Here is a 24,496-nt window from a genome sequence, read left to right as displayed (position 1 = left end):
TGGTTGATTACCCTAACGGTTTCCAAATCTTTCTGTGTTAAAGCCAACGGGTTCACAAAGTCCCATATCACCCGGCTCCCATCACCTCTGTGACCCTGTCTACTGCTCCTTTCCTCCCAGCTCGCCCCACTCCAGCCATACTGGCCTCCTTGCATTCATGCTGTCACCCCAAAGCCTTTGCACTGGCTGTTCCTTCTGCCTAGAATGTTCTTCCCCCATTTCATGATTGGCTCTCTTACTCCTGTCAGGTCTTTGCTTAAATATGTCTTTCTCAAGGACCCTTTCTCTGCTTATTCCAACTAAAATAATTCTCCACATCCCTCCCAATGCCTCCCAGATCTCTGTCTGCTTCATTTTTTTCCTTTGCCACACTTTTAATTATCTAACACATTACATATGTTACTTTCTTCTCTTGTCTGCCATTTGCCCCTACCCCCAACTAGAATGTAAATTCCACGAGGGCATGAACGTCTTTCTACTTTAGTCACTGCTGTACCTCTGGGGCTGGAACAATGCTTTATAAATCAACACACAGCAGGTGCTTTGTGAATCATGGTTGAGTGAATGAGTTGCCTTAGCATCACCCATAAGTTGGGTCCTCAAGCTCCCAGTTAGGTGGGGGAGAGCAGCTAGCACACAGAGCCTAAGCAGGGCTGCAATGGCAGAGGGAGACACAGGGGTGTGGAGCCTGTGGAAGAGCCCCCCAAGCCTGCCCGGAAGTCAGGGAAAGCTGAGAATAGGAGGAAGAAGGGCAAGAAGACAGAAGCCTGCCAGTGGCATCTGTTTCGCAGCCACAGAGAGCTCTGTCCCTGCATGCCCCTCCATGCTCTCTCTGCCATGCAGGGTTCCCTTGGGGACTTCGGGGACATAGCTGTGGCGGGCAGTGGCCCACCCACCTAACTCCGATTGAAGCACCCCATGAGCTGCCAGCAGCCAGAATGATTTTCTAGAAGCCTCTCTCTTTCCTGGAAAGGACACCTTTAAATCTATCTGGTGGTGTCTCATGCTGTGGCAATTTGGGATAAGCCATTCCACCCCTTATGCACAGAACTGGATTCCTTCAAAGTCAGGAGGGCTGGCGAGGTACCCCTGGAGTCGTCCCCTCCTGGATCCCATACCACCTTCAATGGAGTTGCTTGAGATCAGAGCTGACAATAGAAGTGAACGTCTGCTCATGCTGGGCCTTCACTTAGGGGGTCTCTGCCTGGGTTGGAGCCAGACACCCTTTCAGCCACTCCCCATGTGGGCCAGGCGACCAGGCCAGAAGACTGGGAGGAGGCCAGGGAGCACTGGACAAGGGAGCTCTGAACTCCGATCCTAGCTCCTCTGCTGCCAACTCGGTCAGTCACTCAGGCTTCCTAAGCCTCAGTTTTGTCATCTCTAAAATGGGCTCAGTGATCCTGTGTGCTGGTGCTTCTGTAGACCAAACAAGCTCTAAAACCAGGAATTCCTCTCCCACTGCTTATTACCCAAGGCCTAGAGGAGTTTAATAAACTGCTTGAGATCCCAGCTTAAAAAGTGGCAAAGAGGGGAAAAAAAATCCAAAGCCATTCCAGGCCACTGGGCACATGACCTCCAGATGGAGCAAGTGGAGCTGACTTTGGCCAGAGAGATATGGCGGAAGGAGAAGCGATATTCCCCATAGGCCCATGCTACCAGCTGGCCTTGTGGGAATCACAGTCTACACTACCAAGCTTGGCCAGTGGTCTTCTTATAAGAATGGTGGGCTTAGGAGTCAGGGCTTTGGATTCAGATCACAGCTTCACTTGTCCTTCTCACGTTCTTCCTGAACCTCAATGTCTGACTGCGGGGTGGACCCTCCAACCCTCTCCTCTGATTCACCCATTGAGCATGAAGAACTGTTATTCATTGAATTGGTGAGAACCAGCTATAGTCTCTGGACTGAGTGTACCAGGGGGTAAGACCACTGTGCCTTACAGGGTTGCACACCCCAGCATCCTTCCACCTCTTGCAGCAGATGCTCCCAAGGACAGGTGGGAACGACATAAGGCCAAGGGCTTTCTGCAAGCACAGCTGCATCCCTGCCACTCCCCTTCCACCCTTTGTGGCCAGCCAGAACAGGAAGATCACAGACTTGAGATTACAGGAGATTCGAGATGGGGAGGGTTGATATAAGCTGCTCCACTGAACTCTCCAAGCTGATGGCAAGCAGTATGAGCACGGTTTTATCAGAACCCAGAAAGGGGGTACTGGGCCTTCATGTGGCCGTCATAAAGCAGCACCTGAGTCATTTTTAATTTTATCTTGCATGAATAGAACGTGAGGGGTGATTGATAGAGCAGTGGACCCCCAACCATCTGCCTCTTAGAAGTGATGTTAAATACCCCTGAGCACAGCACCTAGCTTCTTGCCGACATATGAGGAGTGGGAGCTGTTGGTGGCTCTGAACACAGGGTGACAAGGTCACCACCTCACCTTGTCACCAAGGCTACTGCTTAGCATCTGGCACTGTGCTCTGAAGGGAGCTGCCCACGCTGACAGGTGAATAAGCAACCGGGACAGGGGTGGTGGGAACAGAGCCTCAGCTGCCTGTCATCTCCTAAAGACAACAGCGGGAGCCTGGTTAAGCCATTAATCATATCTAGAGCCATCCATGGCCACAGCCGACATCCTCTGGCATCTGCCTCTCCCAGCTGCAATGTCTTCCTTCTCTTGTTCTTTCCACGGAATGATCCCTGAGATTAGGAAAGAATACAAACCTCAATTCCTCAGCCCTAAACTGTGCAGTTGGCCATGGGTCTGGGACAGGGCCGGATCTCCGGTGGCCTGCGGAGCATCTGGGCAGGGATGGGATGGTGCAGACACAGGAGGATGACCCGTAGCAGGTGGATGATGGACAGGACATCAGGTGATGTGGGCACAGCCAATGCCTAACTCCAAGGTTATTATTCTCGTAAGACGTAAGCTTCGCAAAGGCAGCCCTCCTCCCACCCCAGCCTCAGCCTTATCTTCAGTGCCTGCAACAGAGCCCAGCACGTGGGGGTGGTGGGAAGATCTGTAAATATTTACTAAATGAAAAAATGTTAACTGGGTCTTAAATTCAGATCTGCCTTTGGACACATCTTTTCCCTCTCTGAGTCCCACTTGCCTTTCCTGTAAAATTACCCCAAGTTTCTTTCTTCTTGTCCTGAAACTATAGGGTTCTTTTAAGATCCTGGGCACAGAAACAAGAGGAGACATTTGGGATGGCTGCTTAACCACTCTCACCTCTCAAATAACTTCGGTTATGCTGGCAGGGAAGCCCCTGGAGGGCATGGCCGTGCAGATGGAGCCTCCAACTTGGGCATCAGGGAGCCAGGATGCCCGAAGGTCAACGGAGCAGCCATGCTTACTGTGAGCTGACATGCCGGACACTGTGCTTTGGGGAGTGTGGACTTCACAAGGTGCTGGTGGGCCGGTTGCTATGAGTTCCAGACCCCTTGCACAGATGAGGGAAGGAGGGCCCAGAAAGAAGGAACTGGCTGAGGTCACACAGGGAGGGGATGGCGGAGCCAAGGGCATGAGCCATTTTGATATTCATATAGAAGTGGTGGGATCCCTGGGTGGCGCAGTGCTTTGGCGCCTGCCTTTGGCCCAGGGCACGATCCTGGAAGACCCGGGATCGAATCCCACGTCGGGCTCCCGGTGCATGGAGCCTGCTTCTCCCTCTGCCTGTGTCTCTGCCTCTCTCTCTCTCTCTGTGAGACTATCATAAATAAATAAAAATTTAAAAAAAAAAAAAAAAGAAGTGGTGGCTTGGGTGGCACTTACTGCACTGGGTCCTGGGCTGAACAAGATGCAATGTGACACCAGGGTCCACCTGGGGGTTTCTGCAGGTGGCTTCCGAGGAGGAAGACCAAACTGAGTCAGTAGCTTCTGCATCAGGCCGTGTTGAGTTGGGGGGATCTGAGGGGCAAGGGGGCAGTCATCATCTTCCGGGATGTTAAGCTCACTTCTAACGAGGGAGCATCTTTGGGGTTTCCGTCTCCTGCGCAACAGTGAGGGGAGATTTGCTGCTATGACTTGGGTTTAACCTTTTTGGATGCACTGCTCACACATCATTGAAGAATAATGACAGGTTTCTCCTTTACCAAAATGGACTTCATAAAATAAATTGTCCAGTAAATTTTTAACAGAGAACTCACAGAACTCGCAAGATAATTTCATCCTTATTTTTCTTTATCGCGCTTCTCGTTCTCTGAAAACATTTATTTTCTGCTTACTGCCTGTCTCCCCAGGTAGGATGTTCCCTCTAGACATGCAGGAGGGGCTCTGACTGCTTACCATGGATCCCCCCTGTGGGGAACAGTGCCTGGCACTTAGCAGGTGCCCAACAAATATTGGTTCAATGAGGAATCCTGCTGGCACAGGAAACGAAGCTCCTGGAAACTCACAGGTTCCAGGCCCTAAAAATGCCCGCAAATCTCCAATGCCAAGAAGGCAATGCAAATCTTTTCTTGAGTTCTATAATTGCTTTCATTTGGGGACCAAACTGGGAGCTTGGGACATATTTATCTGATCACTACATGAATAATGCACACTATTAGCAAATTAAATTACCACCTACTTTTGCAGAGCACAGGTTATGAGCTGAATTATGATCTCTACAAACTGTGCATGGGGAAGCCCTGACGCAAACCACTTCAGAATGTGACTGTATTTGCAGTTGGGACTTTGAGAGGGGTGATTCTGGTAAAGCGAATCCTTTTGCATTGCCCCAATCCAAGCTGACTGGTGTCCTTATAAGAAGGGTACATTTAGACACACGGGGAGATGAGGAGGGATGCATGCAGACAGGCCATGTGAACACAGGGAGAAGTCGCTGTCTACAAGCCAAGGAGAGATGTCCAAAGAAACCAGACCTACTGACACCTGCCTCTTGGACTTTTAGCCCCCAAAACCATAGGGCGATACGTTTGTGGTTTAAGCCACCCACTTTGTGGTACTTTGTTACAGCAGCCCTAGCAAACTAACACACAGAGGGAGCTCTGATTGGCTATCCCGGAGGTGTCCCAGGGATAGGGGCACATTGGGGGTAGGACAAAGTCTATGCCCATGGGAATTTAATAGAGGTAGCATTGGCATCTTCCTGTGGGCATAAGCTGGCATTGCTTTTGTAAACAAGGAATAATAAGTACATTTATCTCCCAGGACTATTTCTAAAGTTGTGGTGTGATGCTCCATGTAAAATGCTTAGTACAGTGTCCAACGTAGCATGTGAATAATAAACACTAGCCTACACTTTTAATATAATACTTCAAGAGTGTTGAAGAAGCACGTATCCAAGCTCTAGACGTGCTTATACAAGTGTAGTGTGTGGTACATGCACATATTTGCATGTGCGTGGTGGGCTCTGAGCAGACGCTCACAGGTGCTTGAGTGCTGATACGGGTGCACGTTTGTGGGGATGCATTCATGTCGGTGTGTCACACGAAAAAGTTCCTTAACTTTTTCAGTTGGTTCGTTCATTCATTAATTCATCCAAATTTCTTGCCCACACGTATATACACAATGCAGACAGACAAGGAAACCATGATAGAGGTAAAGAGGAGAATTAAGGGAGAATGGAGAAAGAGCATTTATTTCAGTTCGATGTATCAGGGAAAACTTCCTGGAGGAGGTGGCACTTGATTTGACTCAGCCAAGGGAAGACGAGTAAGGCCATTGCCTGGAGTTATGTAGGGGAGAGAAATAGCAGTATGCACTCAAAACTACAAACAGTTTGGGCTGATTCCATTCCTTGGAACCCTTCTACCCGTGCTGGACCCCTCCTTCCCTGTAGAAACCTCCAGAGTCCCATGATCACAGAACAGAGAGGAAACATGGATGTCAAGGAGCCATGGCTTTATTTTGTACAGACCAAGCATGCTGGGATCCCCATGCCTGAGGGATATGCCTCCTGCTGGGCCCCTCTTGCCTCTCAAGCACAGCCATGCTGGCTGGCTCTGGACTGAGGGTCCCTGGGGAGGTCTGGCTGGTCTCTCTCTCTCTCTCTCTCTCTCTCTCTCCCCAGACAGTTATGGAGTCAGGAAGTCTTCAACGGCAGTACATCTCAGGAGGCTGTAAACAAACGCAGGTCAGAGTGGATCAATGGGTTGCAGGAGGTGTGTTTTGGGGGTGGAGGCCCTAGCGTCCCAAATCCCCAGGTGACACTCCTGCAGAGACACCACCCGTTCCCAGAGGAATGAAGGATCGTAGGCAGCAGAAGGGGAACGAGTGGAGACACACGTAGGATACAGCTCCCAAAGGGCCAAATGTCTGAGCTCGGCACAAAATGACACTTCCCCGAGGGTGGGGATGTCTGGCACTCACATCAAACTCACAGTGTTACTTTGGGGGGTGGTATTATTTGCCCTGCCCTTGAGCTGTGGACACAGGTGCTTGGCCAGGTCACATCATTTGCCTAAGATCTCATGGCCAGTTACAAGGAAGACGTGAGCTTTGAGGGAGCTTGCTTGGTTCTGAATCCCCTAATACATTTGCCTTATGGGAGCCGGGGCTGTGTTGTTCAGTTCAAGCCTCCAGCGTGGAGGATTTTTTTGGCAGGTGCTCTGTTATCACGGTGAGCACCGCTGGGAGGGAGGACTTGAGTTTAAAAAAAAAAAAATGGCAGAGACAAGATGTTCTGTGATGACTTCTGCTAAGAACTGTTCTCCTTATGGACGTGTGCCCTTTACTTGGCCTTTGAAACTGCTTTCTGTGTCCCCGAGAGCATAATAATGTAAATGAATATCACATCTCTTCCCGGTAATTGAGAGCAGAGAGAAGGCCATGTTAAGTCAAATTAATTTGCTCTGATACAGTCCAAGCCCATCTTCACAGAAGGGGCAATGGCTTTTTGATGGGCTGAGGGTGGCTCTCGAAGTAGCAGGTCTATGGAAGTGGAGGCCGGGTGGCTCGCTTGGGTCCAGGGGGCCTCTGGAAGGGGGGCTAGGGAGGGAGGCAAGGCCTGGAGCTGCTTCCAGTTCAGTGGCTAAGAGATCTCTGGAGGCCGCATGTTATTAGCGGGCAGAGGGTTTGCCTTGTGTCTGGACCAGGAGGGAGGTGCTCACATGTCCTCCGCTGATGCCCAACTTTCCCCTAACTGGCTTTGCCTTTCAGCCTGGAGCTGTGAACTGGAAATGCCCAGGGCCCCAAGGTTTGAAACGTGCTCTGGAAGGACTTGTCAGGGGCCAGCCCTGCGTCAGGGCAAAGAGCACAAAACTGGAGGTCAAAGTGGCTGGGTTGGCAGCAGACTCACTTTGTGGTGGGGAGGGGCCTTGATCTTGAGGTCTCCTTCATTTGTTTTACTGGGGAGGTTGGAGCTGAGGAGTTCCAACATCCCTTTAAGTGTAGATGGTTGTGATGTCGAGGGAGGCAACCTCTTTAAAGATCCAGCTCCGTCACGGAGGCTCTGCATTTACTCCTGTGCATGCTGGGAACATGTATTAGGGTCACCAGTGGGGATTCTGGAGTTTTGAATGCCAGTTCCACCTGGGTAACTTCGTACAAGTGGCTTGACCTCTTTGACTCAGTTTGCCAATGTGTGAAATGGGAATAAATCATACTAACCTCCTTTTGGGGGTGACCGTGGATCTTAACTCACCTGTTTGATATGTACACCCAACAAATGTAAGCCATTATGAGCAATGGATTCCTCTTCCTACCTTCAGTCTGGAGAAGTTCCAGGGTTAGCACTGGGGTAGGAGAGAAGGCAGAGAGCAGCCCTACTTCTCCCAGTGCTGCTCTGGGACCTTTGCTCTCACTCCTTCCCCTTCCGCCAACCCCTACCTGGGGCCTCAGTTTCTCTCTGGATATTTAATGCAAGAGTTGGACTCCACTATTCCCAGAGCCCCTTCTACCCTGGCCTGAGCCTAGCTCACAAGATCTGCCATCATTAATGTGGACAGAGCACCACCACGGCTCCTCCAGCTCCAGGTGGAATGGAGGCCTGGAGAGACAAGACAAGAGTGGGGAAACTGAAGACCCAGAACCTTCTTTAGCATTGCCCCACAGGACCCTCTGGCTTTCTGATGGGTCTGCATTTTAAAGTACTAAGGAGTCAGTGGCACCTAGTAGAGCACTTTGGATGCAGCAACTCATTATTTCTGCAAAAACCTCTAAAGCCCGTCGTCTCTAGAGAAATCATGCACAGCGTGGAAGGCAGTGGCAGCGACAGGTTTTCTCCAGGCTGGCAGGCCTGGGCGGGCTATTTGGTGTTCACTCCCCCCAGAACGGCCCCCGCCCGTTGCTTTTTACCTGTACTGGCTCCTACTTCTGGAGGTATTTCTTCATTATGCTCTCCACATCCTCGTCTTTTGTCCCCACCCCCGGCTCTCTGTGCTCGGGGGACGTTCGCTCGCCACCATCACCCTCCAGCCGTGGCATCCTTGGTCGGCTCTTGATGCTGTCGGCGCTTTTGAAAGACAAGATGGAGCTGGAGGAGGACGACGAGTCAGAGAGGTGAGCAGGGTCCTCCTTGGACTCCGGACTCTTTTTCAAAATGGTCTTGATCCCTGAGAGAACGTTCCGGTCGGCCTCCTCTGTCTCAAAGTGGATGCGTGAACGCCGTGGACTGTCTGGACCCTCTTTGGCTGCTCTGGTCAAGGACACAGGAGTCTCAGGCCTCCGGATGGCCGGGAGGAAGTCATCGAAATCCACTTTGGTCTTGCGTTCGTAGTTGAGGCTTGGGACCTTCCAGGTGAAAGGATCGCTGTCCAGGGATTCCCCCATTAGGTGGGCAAACTGGCGGTTCTGGAAGACGAGTGGCTCCTTCCCCAGGTCTGGACAGCCCGCATCTTCGAGTGAGGACTCCAGGCAGCGCCTCCGAGGGCGCAGTGTGGGTGACAAGAGCGTGTCCCTGGCTGTGCTTGGGGAGCTCAGTTTTCTCCCCACGTTCTGCCCTGATTCGAAGAGGGACTCGCAGGAGCTGAACCGGGTCTTCAGCTTCTCAGGCAGCAGGGGGGTGCCCTCCGTGCCCTGGGAAGAGATGCATTTCAGGCTGGTGGACCGCAGGAGCCCGGCCGACGACGTCCCGCAGGCGCCCTGGGGCTCCGGGGCTGCTGCCTTGGCCCCAGGCCTCAGCGAGAGGTCTCCAGCGTCGCTGCCCGCCCTGGCCCTCCGCAGCGTGGAGGCCCCGGTGGTCTGGTAAATGGGTAGAGTGGGCCAGTCCTCCAGGCCCAGTGGGGACCCCTGGCCCCTCTGAGCTCTCTTCCTCCGGAGACCCTCCACAAACTCCGACAGGGCTGCCGAGGGGCTGGGCAGCTTTTCCCTGGACGCTGGGGACGCATCTGCGCTCTGAGAAGCCGGGGAAGAAGACCGCGCTCCCAATCTCTCCGTGGACTTTCTCTGCCCACCACGCTCGTCGCCGTCCCCCAGATGGTAGTACTTTTGCCGTCGGAGGCAGAGGGGAGAAACAGACTTGTCCCCCGAGGTCTGGCTCTGCACCGTCCGGGCTCTGCTCAAGGCGGACGCCGCCTGGGACCTCTCTGCATCCCCGGCTTCCTCGTTCATCCTGCGCCAGGAAGACACATGCATGCGGTCAGTGGAAACCGTGCAACGCATACAATCTGTGCAACTGGTGTGAGAGCCGCTCAGCATAGGCGCTAATACTATTTTTCTTTGGACACACCACCCCTACCACACTCTCAAATGAACAGAATCATTTAATGCGTAAATTCAAGCCATGTAAGTGATTTCTTGTGTGCAAAGAAATGCAATTTCTGCCTATAATTAAACCCAGCTAAGCACGTGTGAGTGGATTAAAACTGCAGTTAGGACAGGTGACTTGGATTTATGAGCCATCATATCTGACACGATAGGACCTGCCATCCCAGAACCTGCTGCGAAATAAGTGGTTTACTTCTTGAAGACTCTAGGGGGATTCATGGGGGGCTATTTATTTATTTAGGGCCAAGCCCAGAGGAAGGTCCTACACCAAGCAGGGCTTCTGAGAGTCAGTGACCCAAATACGTCTCAGTGGGGGTGCTCCACAACACCCTTGATTATCTTATGAGGTGGAGGTAAAAACACAGTCCCCCCAAAAGGGAAAGATTTTCATAAAATAGACACGAAACCAAGTCTATACACAAGAGGACAGACGGTTTCTATTCCGGGACTATACCAGGCTTGGCTCTGATGCAGAGGCATTTTGTAGCAGCTGAGCCAAGAACACTCCCCCTCTGAAAAGTAGGAGCCTTGCAGCGAGGTGAAATTATAGACTATAAAATAAAGGGCATCTTTACAGGAGAGAGACCGGAGTCCATCAACCATTCCTTTAATAAATAAAACCCATTTGTCCTCCCCCTAAGAGAAATGACCCCCCTTCTCATCCATGGCAAAGTTTTATAATTTATGAAAAAGCAAAAGGGGGATGAATGTCAGAGCTTTGGCATGGCGGACAAAGTCAGGGGCTAGAGCCTGATTATGGCCAAGGGCCATGTTTAGGCAGGTTTCTCGTCATTATCCTGCTTCTCTACACTGTTGCTCCAACTGTAACAATGGGATTCAGCCCCCTTTACATAAGGGGTGGTTGGGATTCTGGCACAAGACTCTGGGGAGGGCTTCTTGCTCGCTGTGGTATGATATCACCATTTCCACCTCGACCACACGGGACAGTTTAGAAGGAAAAGAGAGGACCACAATGACCCAAAGTGCTTTTTAATCTGTTCAGGGAGCCAAGCCGATGGTCCCTAGAGGAGATACCCAGATTGATAGGAAGGTACAGACGGGGTAAGGGGATCAGGGTCCTTTCTAGGGACATGGGTAGGGACCTGCCTTCCTGAGCTCCCGAAGCCAAAGCTTCAACCTTCCCATATGGCTCTCTCTTCTGGGGTTGGCAGGAGCCTCCCTGGACCTTGGCTTGTGGGAGGTCACCATGGCAATGATGCTCTGTTACAGAGTTCCATGAGCGACAGGCACAGGGCTGGCTGTGTTCATCTGCTTCTCCTTCTTCCCTTGGTCAGCTAGGTGGAGGGTCAAAGTCATGGTCATGATGGGGGCGACCACAGGGTCAAGGTGGTGGTCTAGGTGAGCTACCTCTGTCACCCACTCTCTTCCCCATCCTCCGGACTTCTCTGGCAGAGGCATGCTCCCCACTCCTTTCCCAGCCTCCTGTCTTGAACAAGCCCATCCAGCTTCCAGTCTGCAAGAGATGCACGCAGGCATGGTGCTGACATGTGAAGTCACAGGAATGAAAGAAAAGCGCTGGGGCACGATGGCTGGCACCTAGCTCCTCAAAGAATGGGGGCGAGATGAATAATTAAGAACCAATAACTAACAGCTGTGCATCATGGATCACAAACAGCTCATGGTGATCCTTAAGACTCCTAGGAATCTCTGAATCTCGAGCCTAATCACAGCTGGACTCCGTGAAAGCCTCAGTTCAAGCTCCAGGAGGGATGAGCAGAGGAGTGAGTGAGCAGGTGACCTGGCTGCTCATCGTTCCTGAGAAAGCTTGGTCCCCATGTGCTAAGACAGCAGCCACACCATTTGCCAAGAGCATCTGCCTCCTTTCCCGTTTCTTGGCTGTCACCTCCAGCTCTGTCACCACTGGACGTGGGCTGGAGTGCCCCCTTTATGAGGACCCGAAGGTGTATGGTCAATATCATTGCCTTGGAATCCCTCCCCGAGCACATGGCGAGACAGCCTTCTCGCTCTTTGCTTTATCTTTACTTTTTATTTTTATTTATTGATTTTTAAAAATAAACAGCTCGGAGCTGCCAGGGGCAATGGGCTACCACCAGAGCCAACAAAAGTCATTTCTGTCCTGCCTTGGCCCTGAAGGGAGGTGGGCATTGATGAATGTGTCTCAGGTGCTCAGGCCCATTCATCACCTGCCATGCGGGGATGGTGCGATTTAGGCTCCTGTTCCTGAGTCTCCTGGGGTGCTGATACCCCACTCACCCCAGCTCCCACCTTGAGTGCTGGCTGTGGGTGCCAGGACAGGGCATGGGGAGAGGGATGAAAGAGGAGTTAAGAGGAGGAAGGGGGGAGGAGGAGGGAGGGGAAGAGGAGAAGGAGGAAAGAGGAGGAAGGAGGTGGAGAGGAGGAAAGGGGGAGGAGGAAGAAGGGGAGGAGGAGAAAAAGGGGAAGAGGGGAAGATGGGGAGAAGGAGGAGGAAGGGAAGAAGAGAAGAAAGTGGAGGGAGGGGAGTAGGAAGAAGGGGAGGAGGAGGAGGAAGAGGGGGAAAGAAGGAAGAAGGAGGAGGCTTAAGAAGGAGGAGGAGGAAAGAAGGAAGAAGAAGTAGAAAAAAGCAAAAAGAGAGGAGTTGGGGAGCCCCCACCCGCCAGCCATTCTGTCAGGACTGTGCAGGCTCTCCTCCCCGCTCCCCCTGACTTGGCACGGAGCCCAGCTCACAGCAGCTGCTCAGTAAATGTTGTTGAACTGAATCAAGTCTACCTTGGAAATAGGTCTACAAGGAAGAGGACCTAGAAGGACAGGAGAAGGGGAGGAAGGGCAGAAGGAAGTGGGAAGCAGGCAAACAGGCAAGTGAGCAGCTGTGGTGAGAAGGGATGGGGGCTGGAGTGTAGGGGGATGAAGGGAAGGAGGAGGGTGTCTGAGGGCAAAGGTGGGGACAAGGGGTCATGGGGAAGAGGTGCAGGCTGCAGGGGAGGATCTGCCCTCCTCGTCTTTGACCCAAGGAGGGATGGGTTGGGGGGCACAGCAGGCCACCAGCAGCCTAGGAGTGGGGGCCTGGAGGCCCCAGGCTGGGAGAGCTGGTGTCCAGGACACCCGGCACAGGATCACTAGGACCGACCCATGGGGACGCCCAGATCCCCCAGACCTGACAGACCTGACTGCCTTCCCCAAGACCCGCCAGAAGCAGCACCTTCCTTAAGGGATGCAAGCCGAAGTGTCCCAGCCTGGTGGTCACTGAGCTGCACGGAGGAGCCCAAGGGCCCAGTGTTCTGGGGGTGGGGTGGGCTGGGTCCTGCTTTCCTGGAGTTGTCTGGTGCAGTCAGAGCCTCAGCTGGTGGGTGGAAACAGGACCTCGAGCCAAGCTCGTAGACCCCTGGGGAGCCAGAGGGGAAGGAGGAGGGGATAGAAGGAGAGGGCAGTAGGAGACACAGGGAAGGGGAGGGCAGGGCAGCAGCAGAGAAAGAAAGGAGTGGTGGCTGAGGACTGCCTCCTGGATCTGCCATTCGGAAGTCCACCCACGTCTCTGCGATGCCGGTGTCTATTTCCCGTCTGCATTTCCACTCAAAGTACGGAAGTTCCTTGCATCCACCCCTTTCTGTGTGCACACCGCAGGATTTAATGTGAATGCAGACACCCTCTTGCAGGCTTCAGGGGGAGGGTCCCAGGTCTGCCCTTTGAGGCGGGAAGGTCCTCTCCATTTCTGAGGCGGCTTTTGATATTTCAAACCAGCCTGCTGTTTTCATCCACGGACCTGGGAAGACTCATTTTTCCCCCAGTTGTCCTTACTGGACAGCTTGGTTCAGATAGAACTCTCCTCCATCAGCATCACATGATAGATGGATGACAGATAATCAAGATGTCGCTGTGCCTGCCTCCCAGAACCTTGGCCAGGGCGAGCGATAATGGATAGAAGTTTTTCTGAGTTACTGGGAGACAGGTATGGACAAATGCTAGGCAGGGACATGCTGTTTCTCTAAGAAGAGATTCCAGAAGCATCTTGGGAACTTCTGCTGTCTGGCCTTTAGTCTATCAGAAGAGCAATAGCTCTCTAGAATACTTGCTGAAAGGAGCCAGCAGGCATCCCTGAGAATCTAGCCACAACACCAGGCTGGTCCCATAATTGAGTGGAGGGGGTAGTCAGTTGTCATTGAAACAGGCACCTCTAGGCTGGGCACCTACTGTGTGCCAGGCACTGTGCTGAGTGCCACGCCTACAAGAGAGACCAATCCGATAGGCCTCCTGCTCTCCCGGAGCTGCCAGCCATGTTCATTTATAATCTTTATAGCAACTCCAGAGATAGGATTTATGACCTTCAAGCACAGCAAGGGGGGTGGTGACCTCCCCAAGCACACATGAGTGGAAATGACAGAGGTGGGGTTCCAATCCCAGGAGAGATGACCCCACGGCCAGTAGCAATGTCCTCTGTAAACTTCCTTTGAGCCCCGCGATGTGATACAGAATTAACAGTTTTTCCTATGTCACCTTGTCCAGATAACATTTGTCACTTGAAGCTTGGTTTGCTTCTGCCACTCACCAATCACATGGCCTTGGGACAGTCACCTATCTCTTAGCCTCAGTGTCTTCAGCTATGAAATGTGGGAAATCAGGTCAATGTTGCAATGTTGTGGAATTAAGGTCTCCAAGGGGCAGGGGTTTTGTCTGTCATATTCACTGCCCCATCCTCCAGTGCCAAGAACAGCATCCTAGCACACTGTAGCTGCTCCACAAACATGTGCTCAATTAATGAATGAAATGCCAGTGCCCTGGCACCTAATAGATACTTAACTACTGTGTGTTGGATGAGTGGGTTAAGCTCTAGTGCCTACCACCTAGTAGGTGCCCAATTGATGTTTATTAAGTGAATTGATGAAGAAACATGAAATGCTGAAAATGCTATATTAGTGGCTTAACCTTCTGAAGGTTTATTAGGGAGATGAGGATATGAACATCCAGATGTACTGGAATTTGCATTTTCTTACCTCCTAGGCTAGGAAAATGGGCTTCAGAGGCAGACAGGTCCAGATTAAAATCATGGCTCTGTTCTGGCCCAGCCAGGTCTCGTGTAGAGCTGGAACTTGCTCAGCTGGAAGAGTGGGAATGATAATGCCCTATCTCACAGGGATCTGTGAGGCATCAGAGAGGACATATATGATCGGTATAGCCAGTTCCTGTGAGTGTTGTCCGGGTCTACCGCCACTTGCCCCCAGCACTCCATGCAAGGCGAAGAGTGGTGCACTTCAACATGCATGTGTTACTTATTCGGTTCAAAATGCTGCTCTTAGTAAATGTATGTTTACAAATGTTAATGCTTGTTTGATTGTTTTTCTTTAATGGCCCTGCCCATCAGGGCTAGAGAAGGCCCCAGACTGAGGGCAGAGGTTCAAGAACAAGCAGTTGCTATATATGACCCTGATCTGAGCAGCACAGAAGAAGGACAAGCATATCAAAGTGGTCTGTTGGGTGGCAGAATGAGCCAGCTGCCGAGACATGTGTCTCAGCAGGGTCCACACTCCTGTTCCTGCCAGGCTGTCCTGTGAATGAGGCTCCAGCATTTTACCACATGAGTAGACGCTCCATGAATATCAGGTGAAGAATGAAAAAGGACCTCTATATGCATGTGATTTGTATGCACGATCTCATCAGAATCAGAATCCTTGCCCCATCTTTCAGATGAGGAAATTGAGTCTCACTGGTGAGAAGCCATTTACTCAAGGTCACACTTCTAAGTGGCAAAGCCTGGATTTGAACCCTGGTGAGCCAGATCTGAACCTCTTGCCTTTTCCTTCCATGACATCCTACACCCTCCCGGTAGAAAGCTGAGTGGAAACCTCAACTAGTTGAACTCATATCTACATGTTTATATATTTCAATGTCCACTGAGACATAATGAACCAAAAAAGTGAGGTCCAAGTGAAGGAGAGATATGGGATTCACCGGCTTTTGACATCATTACACAGCAAAAATAATTCCCAGGTCTGAGTCTGGGCAGAGCTTGAGCCAACTGTAGCTATAGGAAACTGGATGCAGACTTAATGACGCCATGAATCATCCCCCAAGATGTGCTGTCACCCCCATTCTTCATCCTCACCCTGAAATTCAAGAGGAAATTAAAAATGTATAGATGTTCTAATACTAGCAAGGCCTGGGATGGGAAACCAGATGTGTTTTACAATGACCTGAAGGTTTTGTGACCAAGGCCAACACAACGGTGGATAATCTGTAATAAACATTGATATGGTGCCGGCAACTGTGCAAGATGTGGTAGGAACGTGAGACATTTATTAAGTCCCTATAGGGTGCTGCTGAATTCCGCATAATCGCTACTGTAGCCTGTGCCTTTAGGCTTTGCAGAAACTCCTTGATTTTATCTTCACAATAGTCTTCTATTATAATCCACTATCGTAATCTTCCCATTTCGCAAATGAGGCTCAGAAGGATATGCAACTTGCCATGTAATACATGGGAGAACATGGATTTAAGCCAACGAGTCCAATTCCAGGATCCATGTCTCTTGGCTGCTCGCTCTCCTGCCCTTTGCTGGCCTATTTTACAGATGAAGAAACAGAGACTGGGAGAGGCATGTAGGCTTGCTGAGGAAGTAGTAGAGCCAAGGGTCTCCTCTCAGTCTGACTGTATACAATGCTAGGCTGAGCTCACGGCAGCAGAGGACACCTTTCCTTCCTGGAGAACACATGGTAGGAGTGGCAACTGGATAGACCCACAAAGAAAGGTCAGTAGGACAAAAGTTCTGGGTAAATTGAGCCTCAGGGTAATTGCAGCAGGAGGTTGGCAAGGGAGAGAGGTGCCAGGGCCTGTGTACTTGGCCTTCTGGGGGACATTGGGGTTGAGTGAGGCTTTGGAAGGGGGGTAGGGTTTGGGCAGGGATATCAAGGAAGACATGCTAAGCACCAGAAAGGGATCACCATCCCTCCCCCCCAAACCTGCCAAGTTATGAGCTTATTTAATCTGCAAAACCCTTGGCAAGCAAGAGCTGATCATCTAAATCTCACAGACAAGGAAACCAAGGATGAGAAAGGCTATCCAGTTGGAAGACTCAAAACAAGGAGAAAGCCACGGAGTAGGATAACCAAAGAAGCATGCTCAACTGCAATGAGCCTGGTTACTCCTGGAAGAAAGGTACAAAGACTTGAGACAGGAAACAGACTCTAAATATCCTACATTCTTGATATCTTGATCCTATATCCTATATTCTTCATGATGGTTTCTATGAGACAAGATAACTCCCAAGTCTTCCTTGCTGTTGACTCTGATCTTAAGTGGCTGCTGAGTCCTTGACACTGGGGCAAAAGCAATCCAGTGACCCGCCCTCAGTAGATGGCTGTCTACCTACCTCCTGTGCACCAGGAGACTTTGCTTTGGCCTCACCCCTACATTCTACTTGGTCCCAGGTACTAGGACCAGCTATTTTTGAATGCAGTTGCCCATCAGAACCATCCCTGATACTCTATTAAAACACACCCATGCACGCATGCATGCACGCACACGCACACACCCACTTCAGTGTGATGAAGAGGAGATGAAGGGCTATTCTAGTTTCAAGAGAATAAAGGCTAACCAAAGATGGGAATAAAAGAGGGAAAACTGTGTGTGGGAAGAGAGGGGGTATATGGGTACCCCTTAATTTTTCTGTAATCCTTCTTAAAACGTCCCCCCCCAAAGAAACTCTAATAATTTTTTTTAAGAAGAGAGATTAAAGAAACAACAACCAAATGCAATGAATATCTTTGATAGGGTACAGTGATATAGACAGTTTTAGGATATTGGGGGTAATATAGATATTGGGATCTTGGATGATCTTATTGGTTTGTTTCATTTTCTTAGATGGGAGAGTGTTATAGTAGTTAGGAAATGTCCTTCTCAGGAGAAAGTTGGGAAAGTATTTGAAGGAGAACCGCCATGATGTTTTCAACTTACTTTCACATTGTTTAGCATTTAAAAAATGTGTTTAGATATGGATAGAAGTATAAAAGGAACTAAATGAAATGAAGAAATGAAGTGTATACACAAAACATTGGTCATTGTCAAATTAAGGTGGAGGGTAATAGAATGGATGGTGCCCAGATATTTCTGGAGTAGGAATATATAAGAAGAAAGAAGGTAGGAAGGACACAAAGAGAGGGTGAGTGATACTTACAGGTGATTTGGAAGAACCACTATTCCATGTTACAATGAAACCCACACACACAAAAAAAGCAAAACAAACATCTTTCCTCATCCTTCAATGTTCAGACCAACTGTAGCCTTCTCCAGAAAGCCTTCCCTCATCTCCCAGGCTGGGTGAGGTGTCTCCTTTGGCTTCCACAGCCCCTGTGCTTCCCCATCGCTGGGGATCGCAATTGCTTGTTGACTTATTTATAACCCCTAACAAGATTATTATGAACTAGAATGGATTATTCTTCTACAAATCCCTGGTATCTAGAAAAGCATCTCAAGGAAAATTCACTGATGGGAAAGAATGAAGGAATGGAGGTGTAGAGGGAAGGGAAGCATGTGGAAATGTAGAAAGAATGAACAAAAGGGCTCCATCTGACTCCTCTAGCTGGTTAATTCAGACTCCAGCAGCCCTACTTCTCAGCCAGCCAATCCCACTTCTCTGAGTTTAAAAACAATAGATTCTAAGCCAACTTCCGGCACACAATCTGGAGTGAATGCTTCATGTCTAAGCCCAAGCCAAAAGCTTTGTTTCATTGCTATAGAATTTCATCAACTTCTAGAATATCAGAATGGAAAGGGAGCTGAAACCCCAGCTAGCTTGAACTCCTCATTCTTTTTTCTCTTAAATATTTTATTTATTTATTCATGAGAGAGAGAGAGAGAGAGAGGGAGAGGCAGAGACACAGGCAGAGGGAGAAGCAGGCTCCATGCAGGGAGCCTGACGTGGGACTCGATCCTGGGTCTCCAGGATCAGGCCCTGGGCTGAAGGCAGTGCTAAACTGCTGAGCCACCTGGGCTTCTCCGAACTCATTCTATACCTGGAAGGGAAGAGAATATCTCAGTTCATACTCTGATGACACAGTGAAAGTATTGGTTCTATTCCTCCTCCTCCTCCTCCTCCTCCTCCTCCTCTTCTTCTTCTTCTTCTTCTTCTTCTTCTTCTTCTTCTTCTTCTTCTTCTTCTTCTTCAGAGAGGGAAGGGGGAGGGGCAGAGGGAGAGAGAGAGAATCCCAAGGAGACTCCCCACTGAGCACAGAGCCTGATGTGGGGCTCAATCTCACAGCCCTGAGATCACAACCTGAGTCGAAATCAAGAGTCAGATTCTTAACTGACTGAACCACCCAGGCACTCCTATACTTCTTTACCTTCTGATACAATTTCCACAATGTTTTGAAATAACAAACTGGATATGTCAACGGATTAAAATCTCTAGCTGGATTGGAGATTCAACTTGGGTTCAACATATTTAACAAATTTTCAATGCATTCCTTCACTTTTCACTGACATTGCCTCAGTGGAATGTGGTGCAATGGAAATAGTCATTAAAAAAACCCAGACTTAATCAAAAAAGGACCCAGTTCCTCATGAAAATGTAGTTTTAAGTGGATGGAAATTATCCAGCCATCCAGCCAGCCACCCCTCCTTACATCCATCCAGAGTCGTTTACTGAATCCATGACCCCAGATGCCATCAATACGAAGATCAATAGCCCTAGCAGTACAGAAGATTACAGTCTAACAGGGAAAGTAGATTCACCAAGTTTATGACTGGAAGGAAATTTGAATGAAATCTTCATATCCTCTTAGGCATGGAAATCAAAGAAGAAATGTTTACTTAGCAAAGAGAGTAAAAAGTCTAGCTCAGCATTCAGTTTCTGGGTGTGATAGATGAGCTTTTCTGGATATGATAAAACTAGATTTTCCAGAGGGAATCTCCACTTAGAAAAACTAGAAAAGCTAAGTTTAAATTTACAGGCATTGGAGAGCACCAAAGCAGCCAGGACTTGAAGGGTCAAATTTTGAAAGAGAGAAGTATGTTGAAGTGACCCCAGCACTATGGCATTTTACCTCTGGAGTTATGTTTCTTTCTTTCTTCTTTCTTCTTTCTCTCTTATGAGAGACACAGAGAGAGAGAGGCAGAGACATAAGCAGAGGGAGAAGCAGGCTCAGGAGCCTAATGCAGGACTCGATCCCAGGACCCCGGGATCATGACCTGAGCCAAAGGCAGATGCTCAACCGCTGAGCCACCCAGGTGTCCCTGGAGTAATTTTCTGATGTTGAGGAACAACTAATCCAAGTTTATGACTGGAAGGAAATTTGAATGAAATCTTCATATCCTCTCAGGCATGGAAAGCAAAGAAGAAATGTTTACTTAGCAAAGGGAGTAAAAAGTCTGCACATGCAGATATCAAGACTTACATATAAAGCTACATTAGCTAAGGCAATGGCAAATCAGCTCAAAGATGGACAAGTAGAAAAATGGAATAGAACAGGGTCTAAAATATATATATAAATCACTTGATTTAATAGAAGATGATATGGTTGTAAAATGTGAAAAATATGATTCCTTTTAAAATACACAACAGGGCTAGTTGGATATTCATATGGCAATGAATCTCAACCTCTACCTCATACCATAAATATTAATTCCTGATGAATTGTATATCCAGATATAAAAGTTAAATCAATACAGTGTTTGTAAGAAAACATAGGGGGACATGTTCATAATTTGGAAGTAGGCAAATAAATTTTCAATGGGATAGGAAAAGAACCAACCATAAAAGAAAATATTCTATGCTTAGTTACATTAAAATTAAGAACTTTTTTTGTCAAAATAAACCAGAAGATGGTGAAAAAGGCATTGCATCAAATGAAGAGGATCCACATACTCAAGAAAGGACTTATATCTAGAATATATTAAGGACTCCTACAAATTAATAAAAAAGAGACAGCCCAAAAGAAAAAAACATCATGGGCAAAAGTCTTGATCAGACATTTCACCAAACAGGGTATTCCAATAAGCATATAAACATATGAAAAGGTTTCTTTACAAGGAATATGCAAGTTAAAACCAAAAAGGTGGCTCTATCAATATCTACCAGAATAGCTAACTTTAAAGAAAAATGACAAAATCAAGTGTTAGCAAAAAATGCAGAGTGACTGGAACCCCTATCCACAGCTGGTCAGAATATAAATTGGTACCACTGTCTTGACAATATTTACTAAAGTTGAAAATATACCTATGGCCCAGCAATTTTACTCCTGGGCATAAACCCAACAGAAATCTAAATACATGCAAGAAAAGATGTGCACAAGATGGCCATCCATAATAGCGTTAAACTAGAAACAACTGAGGGGCACCTAAGTTAAGAGTCCAACTTATTTTTTGACTTAGGTCATGATCTCATGGGTCGTGATATGGAGCCCTGTGTTAGGCTTTGCATTCACTGAGCAAGTCCACTTGGAGATTCTCTCCCTCTGCCCCTGCCCCCACTTCCTTGCTCTCTCTCTCTTTCTCTCTCTGTCTCTCAAATAAATAAATAAATCTTTTTAAAAAACTGCTAGCAACAATCTAACTGCCTATTACTAACTGAATGAGTCATTATTATATATTCCTAAAAAGGAGCATTATAGACCAGGTTTTCTCAATGGCAGCATAATTGACATCTTGGACCAGATAATTCTTTGCAGCCAGTCCTATGCATTGCAGGATGTTTAGCAGCATCCTGGTCTTCTACAGTAGAATCTGTCTCTGTTATGATTACCAAAGATATCTCCAGACATTATCAGCTATCTGCTGGCAGAGAGGGGGCATGCAAAATTGTCCTCATTTGAGAACCACAGTAATAGACTATAGAGCAAAGAAGTCAAGGGAATTAGCCCTACATGTAACAATGTGAGTTACTCATAATATTAAAAAGGGAGCCTGGGTGATGCAGTCGGTTAACATCTGATTCTTGTTTAGCTCAGGTCATGATCTCAGCCCTGTGTCCAGCTCTAATTTCAGCTTGGAGTCTGCTTGAGAATCTCTCTCTCTCCCTCTGCCCCTCCTACTCGTGTTCTCTTTCTAAAATAAAATATATATATATATATTTTTAAAAACCACCTAACATTAAAAGAAAGAAGCCAGATGCCAAAGAGTACTACCAGATACTTCCTCTTACACAGAATTTTTAAAAATCAGTCATATCTAATTCATAGTGTTAGAAGTCAGAATGGTGGTTACCTTTGAGGGAGGATGAGGTCATGAATTGAACAGGTGTAAGAAGGTTTTAGGGGCACCTGCAATGATCTGGTTTTGATTTGGGTAGTAATTACATAGGTAGGACCCATTTTTTAAAATTTCATAAAGATGTACTTTCCAGAATGTGTATTACTTTTTTTAAAAAAGATTTTATTTATTTATTTATTTATTTATTTATTTATTTATTTATTTATTTATTTATGAGAGACACAGAGAGAGAGGCAGAGACATGGGCAGAGGGAGAAGCAGGCTCCCTGCAGAGAGCCTGATGAGAGACTCGATTCCAGGACCCTGGAATCACAACCTGAGCCAAAGGCAGATGCTCAACCACTGAGCCACCCAGGTGCCCCCAGGATGTATATTTCAATAATAGTTCTACTTCACAAAAATAGAGCTCAGTCAGAGAACCACAAGTTCTAAAAAATGTTCTGGACCATCAACGTTTAATCCAAATGGTTTTTACATAAACTTGCAGCTAAATTAGATGAGCCTCAAAATTCCTGAGACAACCACAGATCTACCATCCAATACCTGGAGTTTTAGATAGAAAACAGCCCTCCTTCCCATGGGAACCCATCCAAGAGTCATGTTGGCTTCAGAGATGAATCCTGGACAGAGCCAGATTTCTGTTTCCATTTGCTCAGGCTATGGGTCCACTGGTAAATGTATCTGCACTGATACTTCAATGCTTTCATTTTCCACTCATCTCCCTAACACTGATAAAAGTGAATAGAACCCTTTTGTCCCAGGAAGACATAAAACCATATTGATGAGAGGTCTGTTCATTAAATATCTTCAGGATGGATTAAAATGATCATGAGCTCTGGTTCTAAGAATGCAGAGACCAGTAAATAAATGTACTATTGAAAGGAGATTAGTGGTGAATGCTTAACCTACTTTGAGAACAACTTGTTTTTAACACTAAGTACCATCCATTCACATTTACATAATTAATGAACTAATTACAAACGCATCTTATCTAATCATTTAAGTGGGCCTTATGTGACCTATCCTTGCCTTCACTTCTAATTGCACTTCCTTCAAAGGAATACAACTTTACTTTCAAAACAATACCCTGTAATTTAGACCTTTTTATTAATTCAAGCCAGCCTCCTCCCACATAAAAATCAACCGGGGGTGAAAGGAAGTTGGTGTCTAAATGTTGTTCTTTTTTAAACTAAGAACTGCAAGCCAAAAGTATGGGGCTGCAAATGTTTACAGAAAGCAAATTTTCCCCAGAAAAAGGAAAAGTTGTAATGCCATCGTTTAGCCAGACGAACAGCGGTTGTGTTAAATCGGCACCAAAGCAAATGATACATACAACAGTAATTAGCGAAGATTACACAGTAATTAAAATCACGATGATTATGTGAGTGAGAATAATTTATACAATAATCTCCACGCTCACATTGCAATATGGTACAAGTCCAATAGCAACAGTGGAGAGCCATGTTTGGTAATAAATTCAAATCACAGCGTCACTAATTATGTGGTGATAGATTGGTCACTGAAGTTTAGGGATAAATTAAGTCTCTGACCAGGATACACACAATTTTATTTGGGCTTCCCAAGGCTACCAGTGGGGACCTCAAACACTTGAATGATTTTTCTCTTTACTTACAGTCCTCTCTTTTTCCTTCTCATCCCTCCTCTAACCCCATCCCTCAACTCTGTCAGCATAATTTTGTCCACTCCCATAATTCAATCTTCCACTTGGTGGAAAACATTTGCTTTGCTTATTTGTTTTTTATCTACTCACTGTTATTCTGCTTCAGGTAAGGGACCCAGTTATTCTTTTGGGAAACTTTTCCTCCCCCAGTGTTCCTGTGGTTTGGGTGGGAATAACCGCATCTCCCAGAACCAGGTGAGAACACCAACTTGAGCCTAGGATAAGAGACTCCTTCATTCCCTTTATCCATTCTGACTGGTTCAGAATAGCCATGTGACTCCCTTTGGGCCAATGAAAGTCAAGCTCAGGATTTTTGTGGAACTGTTTAGAAAAGAGAAGCCCTCTTTACTTTTGGACTCTGGGTGGTGCAGACATGAGCTGGAAGGTCTTGGCCACCATCTTGCTACCTCAGAAAAAAGCCAATGTAGAGAAGAGTAGAGCAGAGAGGTTGCTGAGGGATCAAATACCCAAGATCATTTTTTGAATCCCTGGATCCAATAATGCCTGAAGCTAGATCTACCTTTGTTTCCAAGCTGCATGAGATAATGCTAGTTTTCGTTTTGCACAAGCCAGGTTGAGTTGGGTTTCATGTCATTGATACCCTCCACCAATCCTAGTAATTATATTATGCAGAGAAGTTCTGGCATCTCCATGGATCCAGACCAGAGTTCAAAACTTCTGGATGGTTCCACTTGCATGTCCTTAAACGCATCAAGTTCAACATGTTTAAAACCATTTACTGAACCTCCACTGTCATTGGCAAGGGATTCTCTGTCATGCTCATGGTTTTCTGCTGCAAGTCTGGTCCACTTCCACAATCTCTGGCATGTGAGATTATTATAACCCAGTCATAGGGTTCCTTAGTCCTGCCTGTCACCATCCCTGACTTCAAGAGCAGCACTGCCCAGGCCAGCCAGGATGAAGGAAGGAGAGTGGAAGGGAACTCTTGCTTAGTAAACACCAACTTGGTGCCAGGGCTTCCACCAGCCACTATATAACTATTAACTCTTT

At 47.8% G+C, this 24,496-nt stretch overlaps 1 protein-coding gene across 1 annotated transcript in view; it reads right to left on the bottom strand.

Annotated features, from left to right (window-relative positions):
- Window positions 1-5,829: 5,829 nt before the first annotated feature.
- MYO18B (myosin XVIIIB) overlaps window positions 5,830-24,496 on the bottom strand; it is a gene marked incomplete at its 5' end in the record, with an annotated part of 242,336 nt that continues 223,669 nt past the window's right edge. The window contains 2 exons of the mRNA XM_072801883.1: window positions 5,830-6,060; window positions 8,239-9,493. Of these exons, the coding sequence (XP_072657984.1) occupies window positions 8,251-9,493 (1,243 nt within the window). The remainder of the gene's footprint in view (window positions 6,061-8,238; window positions 9,494-24,496) is intronic.

Source organism: Canis lupus, chromosome 27 (assembly GCF_048164855.1).
Source record: "Canis lupus baileyi chromosome 27, mCanLup2.hap1, whole genome shotgun sequence".
Lineage (NCBI taxonomy): Eukaryota > Metazoa > Chordata > Mammalia > Carnivora > Canidae > Canis > Canis lupus.
Note: the sequence above shows the minus strand (reverse complement) of the source record. Positions and strands in the feature narration are given on the sequence as shown.